We start from the raw sequence: 21,140 nt of genomic DNA, 5'->3' as shown, positions 1-21,140 counted from the left end.
TACCAAATCCTATTCTTCATATAAAGTTAATTTTGAAAAATTGATTAATTGATTACATTAACAAAGAACTTTACCCATTTCATTTTATGGCTCCAAAATTTTTTAAAAGTTGCCATCTACAAAAAACATTTTGGCCTCTCATGTCAGTCTTATTAGCTTTATTAACTGTCTTCAACTATGAGAAAAATAGAGACTGAATAGTACCAAAAGATTAACAAAGAATATACTAGACCATATTTTATTTTATCACACTTTGAAGAAAAATAATTTTTCTTTCTTTCTCTTCTTAGTGCATAAGTAAAAGGCAGAAAGTATGGGGCAAGCATTTTAAGAAATTTGGGGTGGGGTATAGAAGACCTTGACAAGCCAGGGAGAGTGGTGCATGCCTATAATCCCCACTACTTGGTAAACTGAGGCAAGACAATGGCAAGGTTGAGTCAGTCTCAGCAAGTTGTCTCAAAAAATAAAAAGAGCTAGGGATGCTGAGAGAGGAAGATCACAATTTGAGGTAAACTTCAGCAACTTAGAAAGACTCTCAGCAATTTGTCTCACCAAAAACAAACAAAGAAGATCTGGGGGGACTAGGGTTGTGGCTCAGCAGTAGAGTGCCTACCTAGCACATGTGAGGCATTGGGTTCAAGCCTTAGCACCACATATAAATAAATAAAATAAAGGTATTGGGTCCACCTATAAGTAAAAAAAAATTTTTTTTTTTTTACAGAGAGTGAGAGAGGGGAGGGAGAGAGAGAGAGAGAGAGAGAGAGAGAGAGAGAGAGAGAGAACTTTTTAATATTTATTTTTTAGTTCTCGGCGGACACAACATCTTTGTTGGTATGTGGTGCTGAGGATCGAACCCGGGCCGCCCGCATACCAGGCTAGCGCGCTACCGCTTGAGCCACATCCCCAGCCCTAAAAAAATTTTTGAAAAATTAAAAAAAAAAAAAAAGACCTGGGAATGCAGCAGTGGTCAATTGCCCCTGGGTTAAACCCACAGAACTGAAAAAAATGAAAATTAAAAACAAGACCTTAACAAGTGTAGAACAAAAACAATAAAAAAGGGTCAACAAGAAAGGTTATTGAAATGTATATTTCAACAAAGCTAAAAACTTCCTTCTATTAAGGTAATGTAATAGAACCAATTTCCTTGTGCCAAACAAGGGTTACTCCAGGCAATTCCATCATTTGTGCCAACAACGACTTCTTGTATTCTACATACAAACTTGATCAAATATGAGAGATATTTTTTTTTATATTTATTTCTTTTTAGTTCTCGGCGGACACAACATCTTTGTGGGTATGTGGTGCTGAGGATCGAACCCGGGCCGCACGCACACCAGGCGAGCGCGCTACCGCTTGAGCCACATCCCCAGCCCTATGAGAGAGATTTTAAAAATCACTGACAACACAAACAACCTGGAAGATTACATCAAGGATCAATATTATATATGACCATGGAAAATTAGAAGTATAGATTCTGTAAAACTCTTAGAAAAAAAAAATCACATGAAGCATTCTAGAAGTTTGCAACTTGAGCTGGGTACCTAGGCACATGCCAGCATTCCCAGCTACTAAGAAGTCTGTGAATATATCAGACTCCCAACTCTAAAAAGTGAGTAAATTAAAAAATGGTATAAAACACTCCTCCATGGATGGCACAAAACAATCCCTTTAATGGAATTACTCCAGGACCACCAAGTCTCATCTTACAAGGAGATGGCTCAGAAAATAGGGTTTCTGCTGAAACACAAAATATTGGAGAATGTGGGCAGCAGAAAAAATTCTTCAAGATGAAGTAGAGAATTAAAAGCAGAGTTAAGCAGTAGTGACTAGGTGACAGGACAGAAGAAATGGTTTTTCGGGTTTGCACTTGTTTGTTTCAGTGCTTCCCTAAGAGTTAAAGCCCCAGAATGAGGAGTGGCCCAATCCTGCACTGAGCTCTGTGCTGCAGAGTAGTCAGGTTGTGCATGCAACCCCTACACCTGTGCTCCTGCAGCATGTCAGGTAACTAACTACACACCAGTTAGAGGAGGCAAGTGATCTCTGAGTGAACTAATATGCCTTGATTAGCAAATCCTGAGCCTCAGTGAAAACTAAAAAGTACTCCATTAAAGCAAAGGGCAGTGGCAAACACCTCTATTCCTAGCTTGCGGGGGTGAGGCAAAAGAACTGCAAGTTAGAGGCCAGCTTAAGTAACAGTAAGATCCTATTTCAAAATTTAAAAAAAAAAAAAAAAAAGATGCTGGGAATGCAGCTCAGTGGTAGTGGCCACTGATTCAATATCTAGTACAGAGGGAAAATAAAAAGTACTCTCTAAAAAGAAGGGAGGGCTGGGGATACAGCTCAGTTGCTGAAGTGCTTGCCTAGCATGCACAAGGCCCTGGGTTCAATCCCCAACACCACAAGAAAAAGAAAGAATGGAGAATTAATCATCTTCTGGTGTTTTACTGGACACCTACCAAGAAAGATACTCCTTTTATGAAGACCTCTAATTACTTTGGCTACTTAGCAGTCTGGCCTAATCTTTCTTTTGGAAATGTTATGCACCTAACAAGCTTTATTCAGTAAGCATGACAGCACTAAACCACAATATTTTCTAAAGCCTATACATTCCTTAAACCATTCCCTTGGAATCTAGACACAAATAAATACATCTGAACTACTCTTACTGGAAGACCATTTTTTTCAGAATTCAATATGATTTGACTCTTAAATTTTGTTGCTTACTTTTAAGTGTAAGGTGGTACTGAGTTAGTTTAAATATGGTTCTTCTGGAAGGAATGAGAGATCAGTTTTGTCGATCTTAAGTCATATTTTCCTTCCTCGTCACACTGGAGAGTTTGCAGAGAATAAACTCCCTTAAATATATGCTGCATATTCAAGAACATAAGAATAACTGCCATTTTGAGATTTAGTGTAAGTAGTAGGATACCATATCTGTTAGTTTAATAGCTCTTGAAGGCCAGTATGACTCTTTGTAATCTCAAAAAGGATCTATTCTCTCTAACCTTCTAGGCTAAGTAGCTCTTCTGCCTCAGATGCCCACCAAAAACCTATTAAATAATTGGGGCCAATGGAATAAAAGAGAAACAGTATCAAAGTTGCTAAACCATCATATTGTATGTTTGTGTAGAATTTATATGAGTAAGTATTGTCACAAGCTTGGGATTTAAAGTTCTTCAAGAGCAGAATGAGCACTGCTGCAGGCATATCTTAGTCAGTGCAATATTCTATATTAGTATGTTAACAAGCATACTAAATAAAACCTTTGAAGTATAATATATTGCCTACTAATATCAGATCTGTGGATACCTGTAGGACTTATTCCCTCACTGAATTAAATCAGAGAATCCAAGGAAGTTTTAGCAGGTGGAAACAGGCAGAACTATTAAAGTTTTCATCCTTTTCCTGCTGAATAGTAATGCAGAGTTTTACAGAGAGAAATCAGAACCATGGACTTACCATATTTGGAACTGAGAATGGAGAAATACCAAGGGTAAAATGATAGAAAAGATTAACCCACTGGGATCTTTTCGAATGGATCTAGCTTTTAGAAATATTTACTTTATCTAAACTCAAGATTTAATTATATTTCCCTAGACAAAATTAATATTTAAAATTTGTTTGTAATCATTTAGTATTAAAATCATTTAGCTGGGTGAGGTGTCATATGCCTGTAATTCTAGAAACTCAGAAGGTTGAGGCAGGAAGATCACCAGTTTAAGGCCTGCCTTAGCAAATTAGTGATATCCTGCCTCAAAAAAGAAAGGGCTGGGGCCAGGCATGGTGGTGCAAACCTGTAATCCCAGCAGCTTGGAGGCTGAGGCAGGATCATGAGTTCAAAGCCAACCTCTGAAACTTAACAAAGCCCTAAGCAACTCAGTGACGCCTTAAGCAACTCAGTGAGACTGTGTCTCTAAATAAATTACAAGAAAGAAGTAGGGATGCGGGTCAATGGTTAAGTGCCTCTGGGTTCAATCCCTAGGGCCAAAAGAGAGAAGAAAAAAGAAAAAAGAAAGGGTTGTGAATGTAGGTCAGTGGTGAAGCACCCCTGAGTTCCAAGAGGGGGAAAAAAAGTTTAAAAAGACAGATCTAATATATGTAAGTTTAAATTCAATTCTTTGGGAACCACATTTGGGGTCTATTATTGCATGTACAACCCAAAGAGAATTCAATTCAATATACCTACAATCCAGACCAGCAAAACATAATTTTCCCAGAACATGAGGCAAATAGATTCTCATTGTGATGGAAAAGAATATGATTATCTGAACATTTTTATATTTTATATACTTTTTAAATATTTCATATTTTATTTTTGAGCCCACAGGGGTCTACTTCTGAGTTATATCCTCAGGCAGCCACACCCTACCTTTAAAATTTTGAGAGGAGGTCTTGCTAAATTGCCCAGATGGACCTTGAACTTGTGATCTTCCTGCTAAACCTCCTGAATAGCTGGGATTACAGGTGTTATGGCACTATATGGCTTGCAGGTATGTTTTTTTTTTCAGCAAATAACTTCTGAGTTGTTGTTGTTTGTTTATTTTTGTTTCTTACATCCCTTCCCTTGAGCAGATGATCTAGCCCTTCTTTGGCTGCCTAACACAAGCAGAATGGCTCTTTGTGGAAATGAAAAATAAGGAAGAAAAATTCACAATTTTTTTCCATGGAAGGTTAAATAAAAAACTATATTACAAACAAACATCTGATTTCATCAACACTCATTGTTTAATAGATTCATTCACCATTATTCATTCAAACAATTATTTATCAAGTACCCAGACAATGATTTTGTGTTAACAACAAAAATCTCTACTTTCACAAGGCTTACATCTGAGAAGATGAAGGCTTCAGCTAGGTTAAATATCCTATGGCCAAAATCTTGGCATAGATGGGCTGACACTAAGTTAGAAGTTCCTCTTCTTTATCCTCCTCCTCTAAGTATAGGACTAAACTAAGCCTGTTAGCCTCCAGGTCCACTCCTGTACTACACAGCTGATGGGCAGATTTACTTAGAACAAGGAGAGTTTTCAAGCATTATCATCAATGTTATCTCTATACCTTTACTCCCAAATATTTTCTAGCTCTCTTTTGAGAAAGACCTTCTGTCTGCTACACCTCTTCTTTTTTTTCTGAGTGTTCTTTGGATTAAACCCAAGGGCTCTCTACCACTGAGCCACATCCCAGCCCTTTTTACATTTTATTTTCTGTCAGGGTCTCACTAAATTGCAAGGCTGGTCTAGAATTTGTAGACCACCCTCCTACACCAATCATAAGGATTACAGGTGAGTGACACTGCACTTGGACACTAGACCTCTTCAGGGCAATATACTGCTATTATTTTAAACTCAAGATACATGTGGTCCATTCCCATAATCCCAGCAGTTTGGGAGGCTGAGGCAGGAGGATTGTGAGTTCAAAGCCAGCCTCAGCATAAGCAAGGTCGATAAGCAACTCAGTGAGACCCTGTCTCCAAATAAAATACAAAAAAAGGGCTGGGGATGTGGCTCAGTGGTTAAATACTCTTGGGTTCAATTTCCAGTACCAGGGCTAGGGTTGTGGCTCAGTGGTACAGTGCTTGCCTAGCACGTGCAAGGCTCTGGGTTCGATCCTCAGCACCACATAAAAACAAATAAAGATATTGTGTCCAACTACAACTAAAAAATAAATATTAAAAAAAACACACCACCTTAAGATACCTACATAAATCCAAATAAATTCCTCCCCCAACATTCCTGTCTCTAATAATAGTAACACCTGCTTCCTAATTATCTTAGCTCAAAATTTCAGCAAAAGCTTTGACTCATCCTTCTTAATCCTAACATACATGTGGTCTGCAAATTATGGTAGATTGCACCCCTGTAACATTTTTCAATTCTATTTTAACTACTTTACCCCATCTAGGTTTCCTTTGGCTTTCAAGGAAATTCATGGCCTTCTTATTGGTCTCCACTCTAGCTGTCAGGATATTATCACCTTCTTGACCAAAAGATTTCCACAGCAAATTTTCATCATTATCATCCCTCTGTTAAAAACCTTTAGTCCCAAACCAACAAATAAATGATCTCATACTTCATCTCAAAATCCTAGAAAAAGAAGAGCAAAACAACAGCAAAAGAAGTAGAAGGCAAGAAATAATTAAAATCAGAGCTGAAATTAATGAAATCGAAACAAAAGAAACAATTGAAAAAATTGACAAAACTAAAAGTTGGTTCTTTGAAAAAATAAATAAAATCGACAGACCCTTAGCCATGCTAACGAAGAGAAGAAGAGAGAGAACTCAAATTACTAGCATATGGGATGAAAAAGGCAATATCACAACAGACACTTCAGAAATACAGAAGATAATCAGAAATTATTATTATTTTTTTTTTAAAGAGAGAGTGAGAGAGGAGAGGGGGAGAGAGAGAGAGAGAATTTTTTAATATTTATTTTTTAGTTCTCGGAGGACACAACATCTTTGTTGGTATGTGTGCTGAGGATTGAACCCGGGCCACACGCATGCAAGGCGAGCGCGCTACTGCTTGAGCCACATCCCTAGCCCCCAGAAATTATTTTGAATCCTTATACTCCAATAAAATAGATGATAGTGAAGGCATAGATAAATTTCTTAAGTCATATGATCTGCCCAGATTGAGTCAGGAAGATATAGACAACCTAAACAGACCAATAACAATAGAGGAAATAGAAGAAACCATCAAAAGACTACCAACTAAGAAAAGCCCAGGACCGGATGGGTATACAGCAGAGTTTTACAAAACCTTTAAAGAGGAACTAACACCAATACTTTTCAAGCTATTTCACGAAATAGAAAAAGAGGGAGAACTTCCAAATACATTCTACGAGGCCAACATCACCCTGATGCCTAAACCAGACAGAGACACTTCAAAGAAAGAAAACTACAGACCAATATCTCTAATGAACCTAGATGCAAAAATCCTCAATAAAATTCTGGCGAATCGGATTCAAAAACATATCAAAAAAATTATACACCACGATCAAGTAGGATTCATCCCTGGGATGCAAGGCTGGTTCAATATACGGAAATCAATAAATGTTATTTACCACATCAATAGACTTAAAAATAAGAACCATATGATTATCTCGATAGATGCAGAATCCCTTTATGTTCAAAACACTAGAAAAATTAGGGATAACAGGATCATACCTCAACATTGTAAAAGCAATCTATGATAAGCCACAGGCCAGCATCATTCTGAATGGAGAAAAATTGAAGGCATTCCCTCTAAGATCTGGTACAAGACAGGGATGCCCTCTCTCACCACTTCTGTTCAACATAGTCCTCGAAACACTGGCCAGAGCAATTAGACAGACGAAAGAAATTAAAGGCATAAAAATAGGAAAAGAAGAACTTAAATTATCACTATTTGCAGATGATATGATTCTATACCTAACAGACCCAAAAGGGTCTACAAAGAAACTATTAGAGCTAATAAATGAATTCAGCAAAGTGGCAGGATATAAAATCAACACGCATAAATCAAATGCATTCCTGTATATCAGCGACAAATCCTCTGAAACGGAAATGAGGACAACTACTCCATTCACAATATCCCCCCAAAAAATAAAATACTTGGGAATCAACCTAACAAAAGAGGTGAAAGACCTATACAATGAAAACTACAGAACCCTAAAGAGAGATATAGAAGAAGACCTCAGAAGATGGAAAAATATACCCTGTTCATGGATAGGCAGAACTAACATCATCAAAATGGCGATATTACCAAAAGTTCTCTATAAGTTCAATGCTATGCCAATCAAAATCCCAACAGCATTTCTTGTAGAAATAGATAAAACAATCATGAAATTCATATGGAATAATAAAAGACCCAGAATAGCAAAAACAATGCTAAGCAGGAAGTGTGAATCAGGCGGTATAGCGATACCAGACTTCAAACTATACTACAGAGCAATAGTAACAAAAACAGCATGGTACTGGTACCAAAACAGGCGGGTGGACCAATGGTACAGAATAGAGGACACGGTAACCAATCCACAAAACTACAACTATCTTATATTTGATCAAGGGGCTAAAAGCATGCAATGGAGGAAGGATAGCATCTTCAACAAATGGTGTTGGGAAAACTGGAAATCCCTTTCTCTCGCCATGCACAAAACTTAACTCAAAATGGATCAAGGAGCTTGATATTAAATCAGAGACACGGCGTCTGATAGAAGAAAAAGTTGGCTATGATCTACATACTGTGGGGTCGGGCTCCAAATTCCTCAATAGGACACCCATAGCGTAAGAGTTAACAACTAGAATCAACAAATGGGACTTACTCAAACTAAAAAGTTTTTTCTCAGTAAAAGAAACAATAAGAGAGGTAAACAGGGAGCCTACATCCTGGGAACAAATCTTTACTCCACACACTTCAGATAGAGCCCTAATATCCAGAATATACAAAGAACTCAAAAAATTAGACAATAAGATAACAAATAACCCAATCAACAAATGGGCCAAGGACACTTCTCAGAGGAGGACATACAATCAATCAATAAGTACATGAAAAAATGCTCACCATCGCTAGCAGTCAGAGAAATGCAAATCAAAACCACCCTAAGATACCATCTCACTCCAGTAAGATTTGCAGCCATTATGAAGTCAAACAACAAGTGCTGGCGAGGATGTGGGGAAAAGGGTACACTTGTTCATTGTTGGTGGGACTGCAAATTGGTGCAGCCAATTTGGAAAGCAGTATGGAGATTTCTTGGAAAGCTGGGAATGGAACCACCATTTGACCCAGCTATTCCCCTTCTCGGTCTATTCCCTAAAGACCTAATAAGAGCATGCTACAGGGACACTGCTACATCGATGTTCATAGCAGCACAATTCACGATAGCAAGATTGTGGAACCAACCTAGATGCCCTTCAATAGATGAATGGATAAAAAAATGTGGCATTTATACACAATGGAGTATTACTCTGCTTTAAAAAATGACAAAATCATAGAATTTGGAGGGAAATGGATGGCATTAGAGCAGATTATGCTAAGTGAAGCTAGCCAATCCTTAAAAAACAAATGCCAAATGACTGCTTTGATATAAGGGGAGTAACCAAGGACAGGGTAGGGACGAAGAGCTTGAGAAGAAGATTAACATTAAACAGGGATGAGAGGTGGGAGGGAAAGGGAGTGAGAAGGGAAATCGCATGGAAATGGAAGGTGATCCTCAGGGTTTTACAAAATTACATATAAGAGGAAAGGAGGGGTAAGAGAAAAATAATACAAGTGGAAGAAATGATTTACAGTAGAGGGAGTAGAGAGAGAAAAGGGGAGGGGAGAGGAGGGGAGGGGAGGGGAGGGGAGGGGGGATAGTAGAGAATAGGATAGACAGCAGAATACATCAGTCACTAGAATGGCAATATGTAAATCAATGGAAGTGTAACTGATGTGATACAGCAATCTGTATACGGGGTAAAAATGGGAGTTCATAACCCACTTGAATCAAACTGTGAAATATGATATATTAAGAACTATGTAATGTTTTGAACGACCAACAATTAAAAAAAAAAACCCTTTAGTCCCTATTTATACTGAAATTAAGTACCAATACTGCAGCCCAATATTCCAGGAGCCTCATCAAATGGCTCCAACCTATTTTTTTACCTTTGTCTCCTATGATTCTTTATCTATCTCAAATATTTTAGCAAAATCAAACTAGATTATTATTTTTCATGTATTCTTTCTTCTAAGAACATTTCAAATGCAACTTCTTTCATGAAACAATTTGTTATGTTCAAACTATATAAAATGTCTCCCTTTTTCAATCCCAGGTGATAATAATATGTAGTTTGAAATGCTTATCTGTTTTGCCTTGTGATATAGTTATCTGGCTACTTGGCTTATCTGCCAGCTTTTTGAGTAGAAGCACTCCATACTTGGTATCCATAGGATAGGCTTTCACATAACAGGTCCTCAGCTCAGATTTACTGAGTCAAAGTTGCTGAGAAAAGGTTAGCTGTCTCTTAAGTAAATATCTTGCCCATCTCTATCAAGGAAAGATTTCATTTTCTTCTGTTGCTGATTTAAAAACCTGAAAAGAATTAGTCTGGAGAAAAAAACTGTTTTCAATTCTTAAAGTAATAAAGGGACATGTTTGGCTACAAACACTCTCTCCCAAAAAAAGAAAGAAAAAGAAGACCCTGAAGTTGGAAGTAATGAAACCACAACATAAGACAATGAAAAAGTTGAACAGACACTAGAAATCCATTTACCCTAGTGAAGAAAGACTTTTACCTAGCAAGGACTTGGAATTCTGCTGGGAGGGAGATGTAAAATTTGCACTAATGTGGGGAATTCCAATTCCATAGCAGCTATGGAATAACTAAAAATTGTGAAAGAAGGGGGAGGAAAAACAAACAACAACAACAACAACAAAAAACCCAACCAAACAAAAAACCCCAACTAACCAAAGAGAAGACTTTCAAGAGTCAACTCTTCAAAAATAAGCTATTGACTGACAAATGAGATTCTCCTAAATAATTATATACAACGATGATTCTACTTTCTTTAACAGTAGACCTAAAATTTACTGTGTTAAAACCTTTCTATACGGCAATTCAGATTTTCAACTACTGCTTTTCCCCATTCTTTTAAAATCAATTCAAAACAACAGCAATGATTATGAATTCACTGAAACAGAAAAGATAAGCTAAAGGAAACATGTTTTAGTTCAAATAAATTCTAAAAATATGAGCAGGAATATATGTTGATTATGACTTCCCTGATTACTTGTCTATTTTGTTTCCATACATTTTTCTCTCCAACTGTATTTTTTTTAAGAGAGAGTGAGAGAGGAGGGAGGGAGGGAGGGAGGGAGAGAGAGAGAGAGAGAGAGAGAATTTTTAATATTTTTATTTTTTACTTCTCGGCGGACACAACATCTTTGTTGGTATGTGATGCTGAGGATCGAACCCGGGCTGCACGCATGCCAGGCGAGCGCGCTACCGCTTGAGCCACATCCCCAGCCCTCTACAAATGTATTTTTACTATAAAATAATAAAACTTCATTATAGAATATTTTGGGAAAATATTACTCAGAGTACTACCACTTTCAACAGTAATTCTGCTATTTTGGCAAGCCCATTGATTTTCTAATTTTTTCTTCCCCTAAGGGGAAATCATGAGGCAGTTATAGTTTTATGTTTTTATCTCTTCACTATACAAACCATTTCATTTTCAAGTTGTTATAGTTTTCCTAAATGCTATTTTTAGCAGCTATATTATATTCTACTGAGTAAATATCTTACAATTCACTTTACTATATTTACTTATATAGTAAATATATATATATACTTATATAGTAAATATATATATATACTTATTTACTATAAGCTAGTTTACTCAGTAAAGGATTTGAGGTGGATCCATTACCAGTCTTTTATAAAGAGAAGCTGAATCTTTGCTCTGACACTGCAACAGTCTTAGGCACATAACTTAACCTACATTTGGGTTATTTTATTATGATTGATTCTAAGAAGTAAGATATTCTATCAGAGAAGATAATAACTCTATCAAATTACTTTTTAGACAAATTGTATCAATTTGCAAAGTCAATAGCAATATACAAGTCTCAGTTTAACTGTGCCCTCACCTGCCCTGGTTATTATTAGCATTTAAGAGAAAGGAGGTAGAGAGAACTGTAGATGTCAACAATATTATGTTGTCAAATCAGAAGTCAGTCAAATTGTTAAGTCTTAGTTAGATATCGCTTTCTTGTTTTTTTTTTTTTTTTTTTTTTTTTTTAATGTTGCTGGAGATCCAACACAGGCCTCACCACATATGCTAGGCAAACACTCTACCACAAAGCTACATTCCCCCTGCCCTTGCCTCCCTATTTTTTATGTGCTAACGGATTTTTCCAGTCTTTACACATTTTTTTTTAAACCACTAAGTCATACATTTTGCTGAGAGTACATAGCTATTGGTGAGTGGTCTCTATCTGTCAATGTACTCATCGTACATGTATGTGTACTTCTTCGATGTGCTATTCACAACATATGTACTTGCACCTATCCATTTATGAGCTGATATATGTTTTCATATCTTTTTATAAAAATGTCTGTTAATATAAAAAATGTAAGGGAGGAGGAGGGGGAACAAGCCAATCTTGATATGTGATGATTATGTGCATATATGATGTTTATTATTTTTTATCAGGGTCTCCATTTTTATCTTAGAAATATAAATGATATAAAAATACTTTTGTCATAATTACCTCTCAATCAGCCCTGCCTATAGTTTTTCTTTTTTTTTTTTGGGGGGGGGGGGTGAGGTCAGGGTTGGGGAATGCACCCAGGCCTCAAACATGATAGATAAACACTCTTACCATTGAGCTACATTCCCAGTCCTTCTAAAAAAATGTTGTCAAATTTATTGTATTTGCTTCCTCTGTCTTTAGGATGAGACAGATCCCTCATCTAGATCAAGATCATTAGTTTTGGGGTTGGGGTTGTGGCTCAGTAGTAGAGCGGTTGCTTGGCATGTGTGGGGCACTGGGTTCGATCCTCAGTGCCATTTAAAAATAAATAAATATAATAAAGGTTTTGTGTCAATCTACAACCTAAAAAATATTTTTTTTTAAGTGTTCATTAGTATCCCAAATAATGAATAGTAGAGAACTAATGATGAGGCCTTCTCAGCAAAGGTCAATCTATGATCTTGGCCAGCTCTAGAATTAACTTGGGTACAGTGACAAGGTGTAGTGTGGAGGTTCCACTTCATGCTCAGGTCAGCTGGAAATCTAAATGATTTTATACCCAGCAAGCAAAAAACAGAATTGGCATGAGCTCCAGACTGGACTATAGATGAGACCCAAGGTGGGCTATTGGTATACCCTGTCCATCGAGCAGATCCTTTGGGCCTGTGGCCAATTGCTTTGGATTCTAATTCACAGTTAGTTCCCCACTTTCAGCCAACACAGTCTGACAGGCCCAGATTCTCCAGACTAGATGCTTCTTCATATAAGGCATGTGGCTACGTCTCAGTGCAATTACACATATCCTGGGGGTTCTAGAATATCATATCAAACCAGTGAGAAATGGTAGGCCTTTTTCTTTAACTTCAGAATACACTAATGCATAGAAGCTGGATAATCTGAGTTTTAATATTAGGTATCAAGACAGTAAATGTCTGAAACGATGAAGGACCAACACATACCTGATTCCGAAGAGGCTGCTGTTGTGATGGCCGATCCCTGTGTGTGTGGCTCTCTCGAGTTATTGCAGATGCACCAGAATCTACATGAACTGATCCTACTGGAGTAGGCTAGAAAATGAAATAAAAGTCAAGTGGGATAAACAAGGCTACTTGATGTCTCTGCAAAGGACAGCATAGCATCGTTCTAATTCTCATGGAGTAATTAATTCTTTTCAGCTATCAGGAGAAATTTCAAGGAATCTTGCCTTCTTAGTTTGCTAATCTACAAAAGGTGGTAGTCTGGACCTCAATAGTTCACTGGGGAGTAGATTACCTTTGAAAGTAAAAAAAAAAAACAAAACAAAACAAAACAAAAAAACATCCTATGGTAGTATCTATTAGCATACTTTCAGGACCTGTGGAGCTTTGGCCAGAAAAGCAAATCCAAAAGTTTATTATGGTGCTGGGTTCCACGCCTACAGAAGCTAGGTACCAGATCAGCATATGTAGTGTCAGCTTCTGAATCATTCAATGAAAACTCTAAAAAATCTGGCTTAAATTCTAAAATATTTCAGGATATACAAGTTATAATCTTAAAAATGTATAATTTCTGCTTCTTAACTTCAGTGAAAGCAACCTATGGCATCATCCTGAAAAGGTTGGTACATGCAAAGTCTAAAATCAAAAGACTTTTTCCTCCCTGCAAGGATTTAAGCAAAAAGACTGGAAAATAAATGAGTGAGGGCAATGTGGGTGTAAGAAAGAAGGTGATACAATAAAAAAGATGATACTCACAATAGGCCTCCCAACCCAGTCATAGGCATAGTCAAAGGTGTAGCCTTTCCTTTCGAAGAGGTCTGTGAAAAGGGTCCGTAAATACTCATAATCAGGTTTTTCAAAGAAATCTAATCGCCTGACATATCGAAGGTAGGTTGCCATCTCCTCTGTTAGGAAAGAAGTGAAAGGCCATACTCATTAGCTGACACTTCCCATGGGGCTAAGCTCTGGGCCACACAGGGGTATCTGCAGATACCTACACTAGTATTTTCTTTATGAACCAAATAAAAGTGATAATCCCCAGTCTGAATAACAATGAAAGGAAATGCCAAATGCACCCTTTAGATACAGATACCAAGTAAGGAATCTACCTCCTTAAAGTGTCAAGCCATACTGGTTGGAGAATCTTTTTAGTATCCTACCTGGAAAGTTCTCACAGAGAGCTTCAATGGGAGTATTCCTTTTGGTGTCACCAATTTTTTGATATCTTTCTTTTAATGTATCAGCCTGTGGAAATTAAAGAAAAAAATTACCTGGAAAGAGCTGGTAGTTATGAGAGGTTTGATATGTTTTCAGACACAATGACTGTTTTACTCAAGTTGGCAGGATTTGTCACTCAATCCCAATTTTATTTCCTCTCTAATACTAACAAATAAGAAATATAATAGAGATGGTATATTTAGGTATATACTAACATCTGATGGATTCTGGGAAGTTTTCCTTGCAGATATATTTAATAGTCTCAAATAAACATTATTAAATGTGATGAGATGAACAGCTAGGATAAGAAAGCAAAACACTGTGGCAATATTTTCAAAACTATAGCAGTTTAGTAATCTCCCAGGCCACTAGAGTTCAACAGTGACTCAGCCTTCTCCCTCTTATATCAGCTCTATATAAGATTGAAAGTATTGCCTAATCCAAGTGGGGGAAACAGTTTCATTACATATGTTAAGAAGTTGAAGAGAAAAAAAGTGCTTATGAAAAAATGCTTTTCAATAATGTGCTTCATTAGTAAAAAAAAGTTACCTATGGTATAGGCTTGGCTAATAGTCAATTTGAGTACATTCATGGCTCAAAGTACCTGAAGTCTTATATGCTTAGGACTAGACAAAGTACTTATGGATCTTGGACCAACAATGAACTCTTAAGGGATTCTCATCAGGCTCTATCTAGCCTGCTGCACCCAAATTTAAGCCACAATGATATAAAGTAAATTGGAAAGATTTTAAATCTACCACTATCACTATAAAATGATTCATGGGCCATGAGAGCATTTCAAACAATTAATAATATTGTTCACTAATGTACTATTTGGCTACATGATGAGCAAGTAGGATTTATAACTATTTGAAAGCTGTCAATATTAGTGAGAAGATGGGTATGACTAGGAAAAGACCATAGCTGAGCTATCAGGGGAGAAAATTAAGCACAAAAAAAACTAAAATATTCTTAAACATGAAGAGTACTTACTTTCTACAGTGCAAAACAAATCGTTCTGCCCTTCTGGCTATTGATTTTCTTTCCATATTAACATGATCAAAGAAACTACAACTAAAAATATGTGTGACATTCAGGTATCTAAAAGGATTTGAGATGGCTTGCTCACCATTTCCTAGTCTAATAGCCAGAAGCACAGAGTAATCATAATGCTTAGAATTGTATAAATGAATAGTTAACTCTGAAACATACTTACTCTACTGATCCCTTCTTATGGAAGTCTACTTAAACTCGACATGTTTTGCAAGGAATGGCCATTGTCCAAAAAGGTATTTATTCAATAATACACTTGAACAGCAATGCTGAGCCTAGATTTTCATTTCAGTACAGGTGGGTTCTTAGCCTACACAGGATAAGCAAATATCTTCCAGTCCCTCTTAATGGCATCCCCTGCTAGTCTTTCTGGTAAAATGTGTAGCAGCTGCTGTCATCAATTTGTTCCAGAAATTCCCTGACACACTGGGAACATTCCTCCTGCTACATGATGGTAGTGGAGGAGGGATACCAACACAGAGAGAAAAGCAGCACTTATGCCAAGGCTAAGAGGGAATGAGAAAAAAGATTATGGAGAGCTGAAATATAAAGAAAGATGGATTCAAGATGAGAAAAAAATCAAATGTGAACAGAAACAGCTCCTAAAACCCAGGTGGGAATTTACAATGTAGACTAATTTAACTAATCCCTGCTCCTCATTTCTGTAGCCATTCTTTCCTTTCGTGTTTCTTAGAGGCATCAAGCCAGCAGCACCTTCTTTAACAACTGCATAGAGACAAAGCCCTCCAATGAACACTTTCAAGGATACCTTGAGTCCTTGCCAGGGTAGGCTGCCTCGAAGGAAATACATGAACATATGGCCTAGGGCTTCCAAATCATCTCGACGGCTTTGCTCTAAAAGGGAAGACAGATCACACATTATGTTTGCAGTTATTAAAGCAGAAAGAGTTTCAAAAGCAAGTAATCCCTTCAGAAACACTTCTGCTCTGAAAAGGCTTTTACTAATTCTTTGTACATCTAAACCAGAAATAGTATTTAAAACCAAAAGACAATGTGTACTTCCTTTGTCTAGATCTGTTGGCAAGTAGACAGCAAGTAAAAAGAGCAAATCTTCAAGCCCCAATCACTCAACAGTGAGCAACCCACCCCTCACTCAATGCCGTCACCTGCCTGAAAGTGAGATAATTTAAATAAAATGCTATTTCCAGTATATGGGTTACAATTACCCTTTCGTTACCAACAGGGAAAGTGAGCAGCAGATTAAGCAGCTGAAGCTGTTAAAATAGTCCATTCTGGCTAGGCCTGCAAAGACACAAGCTGTAGAATGCCTGGCATACATGCTTAGCACTTTTTATTCATCACTAAAATTAACACTTAAAATTCATTTTCATGTAAGCAAACCACTTCTTAGTTCCTATTATATTTGTACCATGTCCCATAACCACCTTAAAAAAGGTTCATTAGTTTTTTGAAGTTCATTAGTCAGGTGTCCTCTATGAGAACATAAAACAGAGTGTGGGCATTCTTGGAGCTTAACTAAAACAAGTTGCTGTGTTTTTCTTTGAATTAATTGAGAAGATTGCTTTAAAATGGAACTTCACTTCAGAAAGCTTCTTGTACATTCTTTAGCTGTCTGACTGAATAGTACATGTCTCCATTTCTTATTTGCCAATTATGGTTCATTGCAAACATTTTATGTGTCTGTTTTTCAGAATAAATTTAAGGGTTTTCTCAAAAGAAATTACAGAAGACTTAAGAGGCTACCTTTATTTTATTTTTATTTTTTTGTAATGCTGGGAATTGAAACCAGCATTGGAGGGAGGCACTGTAACAACTGAGCTATATCCCCAGCCAAAAGGCTACCTTGATGTGGGCTAAGATTTGATTGTAGGGCTTTGTTTTGTGTGCAGAAAGTAAAACTGAAGATTGCCATACAGTCAAGAAAAGCCATCCAATTAACTCCAGATAGAGAAATGCTGCCTAGAATTATGGGAAATTTGCATGAGAAAGAATGAACAGTACTCTACAGGCAGATGAAGAAAAGATAATTTTCTGTGGTCACTAATGGAAAAAAGAGAAAGCAATGGCTGAGGATACAGCTTAGTGATTGAGGACCTCCTTAGTGAAGCCCTGGATTCAATCCCCAGAACAAAAAGAGAAGAAAAAAGGAGGCATCCTGACAGAGAAATAAATAATACTGAGCTGGTATATATCCTCTGAAATGATCTTAAAAAGGATGAAATAAAATAGCAAGAACATCAGACACTTTTGTGTACACAGCTTGTCTGAAGTTTGGACAAAATATTACATATGATTGAAAACAAAGCAATTATACAAAAAAACAGTGCAACAGAACAGAAAGACAAATGAAAACCAGCAAGAAAACAAAGGGTGAGTTGAAGCCTCCCACAAAGTAGGGCAGAGAAGGAAACACACTCTGCAGTTTCTCACACTGCATCACACCTACATAACCGCCTCTCCCTTTTTATATCCACTTCCTGTAACAAAAATTCCCTTGGTAATTTAAAAAAAAAAAAAAGAAGAAGGAAAAAGAAAGAAAGAAAGAAAGAAACAAATAAACAAACAAAAAACCTTACCACACAAATGGTAGAATTTAAGCTAGTTGAGCACTAGAGGGCAAAACTCTCCACATTTTCAGCATTATACAGGACCATAGGAAAAAAATTTATCTCATGGCAAAGCCAATTATAAAATGAAATTAAAAACATTTCAAACTTACTCAAATAATAATGACACTTTTAAGTCCTGAGAACTGTGGGGAAAATAGCTGTGGAATATGAGATAATAGGAAAAACAATGGTTCCTAAGTTAGGTCAATGACCTAGGTCTTGGTTCACCATTTCCATTAATTTAATCCAGTGAAACTGAAATTAAGCATGGCCAAGTCACCAATATGGGGCTTCAGTTTCCTCATATGAAATTAAAGTGGTCAGTGTAGGTAGTATGGAAAAATCACTTTCCAGCTCTACCACTCTAAAATAGTCATGATAAATAAATCTTTTCAATAAAAGTAAAAAACAGTTCCATATTTCTTTGAACACTTCACACTTGTTCATTATTTCCACAGGCCCTCATTTTTTCATAGAGGATACTTTATTTTCAAAGAAAAAAGATTTCAATACCAGTGAAACCACTAGGACACAAAATTCTTCATTCCCAGCGCTTCAAGAGGCTAACAAAAAAGGGTAAAGGAGTCCTCCCTAAAAATCAGGGAAGAGATTGCAAAACTCCTCTTTGGATCCTATCTGGAGTTATCGTTGGAAAACAAAAACACCCTTCATCCCCACAAAGGCCTGCTTTTTACCAATCAGAAAGATGCACTTGGTTTACCTGTATTACCTTCGTGATTTTAGGTTACATATATTTTGTTGAATGAAAGAGATAAGTAACCCAGTGTTCTCACGCTAATCTCAACCATTCAATAATACAAATTAGGTTGTCTTAATCTGTGGGAAGGTGGCTATTATCATGTTATGAAGCATGAGATCCAAGCCAAATGGAATCAATTGATTGTGAATTTTCCTGCTTTTAGAATCATGAGCTATATAAACCTCTTTTCTTATAAATTACCCAGTTTCAAGTATTCTGTTCTAGAAATAGAAAACAAACTAAGACAGGTATGATGCTTTCACATATATTATCCATTTTTAACCCTCAAAACATCCTGCTGAAGTATTACTCTCATTTTACCAATAAGTGTTAGGAAGATTAAGTAACTTGTCTGAAATGACACTGATAAGCACAGGACCTTCTAGTTTAATTTTAAAGTATTACATTCAGTAAAGTAAGGATTTCCATATGGTAACTTAAAAAAAATTCCTGATAACATTCATGATTTTAATTCAAGCTGTATCACACTACTGTGTAATGTCATTTTATTCTTCACTATCAACAGAATTCTCATCTGAATACATAAATAGTTTACTTAATAAGGCAACTTAGTGAATTGATACATTAGTATTCAAAATAACCTATTAGTGTGTAGCAGTTCATTAATATTTACAAACCTTATATAATTAGCTGAGTCAGGGAATATGAACCTGATAATATTCTGTTTACATGTCTATACTCTAGGATTTGATTTTCAAACATATTCTTTTAATCACCCAGGAATCTTTTCTCCAAGTAGAAATTTTCAAGAAAGCCTGATTTATAAAACAAATAAAAACAGAAGCTTTTCTAGAGAAGGTAGCATGAGGTCCAGGGCTCTGCCAGCTTGGCCTTCCCACTGTTCCTTAAGCTTCTCTTGCACATACTCTTTCCAGCTAGTTCCTCGAATTAATAAGGAAGTCTTCTGTTTTGATTAAAGATTTTAGTAAAATTTATACATTTTTTTATTTTTTAGTTGTAGGTGGACACAATACCTTTATTTTATTTTTATGTGGTGCTGAGGATCGAACCCAGTGCCTCATGCATGCTAGGCAAGTGCTCTCTCTACCTCTGTGCCACAACCTTAGCCCTATACAGATTATTAATTGCCAATAAAATACAAGACTCATGGTAAACCAAATATATAAATATTTAGTTATGAATGGACACAATGCCTTTATTTTATGTATTTATTTTTATGTAGTGCTGAGTATGGAATCCAGTGCCTCACACGTTAGGCAAGTGCTCTACCGCCGAACCACAACCCCAGCCCCACCAAATATATTTTCCAATGTATAAGACCGAATCTCTTCTTTAAAGAATTATGCAGTGAACAGAAGCCTAATCCTTGTTTTAGTGAAGCATGCTTCCTTAATGCAAATATCAGCTTGGTCCTTTTCAGGATGGTCATATAGGAGTTCATAGGTCTGTAAGTACCAAACTCATTACCAGAGTTATTACTTTACCATTTCAATTTCTTTTCTTTTGGGGTGGGTATTGGAGATTGAATCCAGGGATGCTCAGTCTCTAAGCTTCATCCCCAGCCCTTTCTACTCTTTATTTTGAGACAGGATCTCACTAAGTTGCCAAGGCTGGCCTGGAACTTGAGATCATCCTGCCTCAGCAGGAGGGTTACAGGCATGTGCCACCATGCCCACTAACATTTCAATTTCTCAAACATAAAAATCACTTACCTTGTGATAAGTACCACAAGTTGTAATGAACAATGGGGATAAATTGTTAATGGAACAGAAAGTTGTTCTAATGACCTGCCCCTTTCATGGAGCAGAAAATAAACACACCTTTGCCAAGATGCGTGTTGATGGACATATATCTTGCAGTTCCAGTTAAACTTTTATGCTCCCTATAAGGTATGTGTTTTTTGGTTTCAGGGTCAATGTATTCCTTGGCCAGTCCAAAGTCTATAATGTGTATAACATGCTCTTTCTTATTGCCTTGTCGGCCTATCAGAAAGTTCTCTGGCTTGACATCTCGGTAAATGAGATTCTTTGAGTGCACATATTCCATTCGAGATAGCTAAAAGAGAAAAAAGGAAAAAAAAAGGTGGAAATACTTTAAATAAGTATATTGCAATTAAAACATGAAAATATTTTCTCTTGCCAGCATAAGGTTTTTGGATTTTTTTGTTTCATTCCCCCCCCCCTTTTTTTGAGACAGGGTCTTGAACTTCCTGGCTGAAGCAATCCTCTTCTCTTCCCTCACCCAAGTATCTGGTACTACAGGTGCACACATTGCACCTGGCTCAGCATAATGTTTTTTTGTTTGTTGGGTTTTTTTCAGCACTAGACATTGAACCTAGGG

At 36.8% G+C, this 21,140-nt stretch overlaps 1 protein-coding gene across 4 annotated transcripts in view; it reads right to left on the bottom strand.

The window, feature by feature from the left end:
- CSNK1G1 (casein kinase 1 gamma 1) overlaps positions 1-21,140 on the bottom strand; it is a 158,690-nt gene that overhangs the window by 30,360 nt on the left and 107,190 nt on the right. For all 4 annotated transcript variants that reach the window (XM_081291274.1, XM_081291273.1, XM_081291272.1 and 1 more), the window contains 5 exons: positions 20,621-20,855; positions 16,237-16,322; positions 14,357-14,441; positions 13,953-14,101; positions 13,179-13,286 (listed from right to left, as the gene is read on the bottom strand). In XM_081291274.1, coding sequence (XP_081147400.1) covers positions 13,179-13,286; positions 13,953-14,101; positions 14,357-14,441; positions 16,237-16,322; positions 20,621-20,855 — 663 coding nt within the window. The remainder of the gene's footprint in view (positions 1-13,178; positions 13,287-13,952; positions 14,102-14,356; positions 14,442-16,236; positions 16,323-20,620; positions 20,856-21,140) is intronic.

Source organism: Spermophilus citellus, assembly GCF_964194105.1.
Source record: "Spermophilus citellus genome assembly, chromosome: 4".
NCBI classification, from domain to species: Eukaryota; Metazoa; Chordata; class Mammalia; order Rodentia; family Sciuridae; genus Spermophilus; species Spermophilus citellus.
Note: the sequence above shows the minus strand (reverse complement) of the source record. Positions and strands in the feature narration are given on the sequence as shown.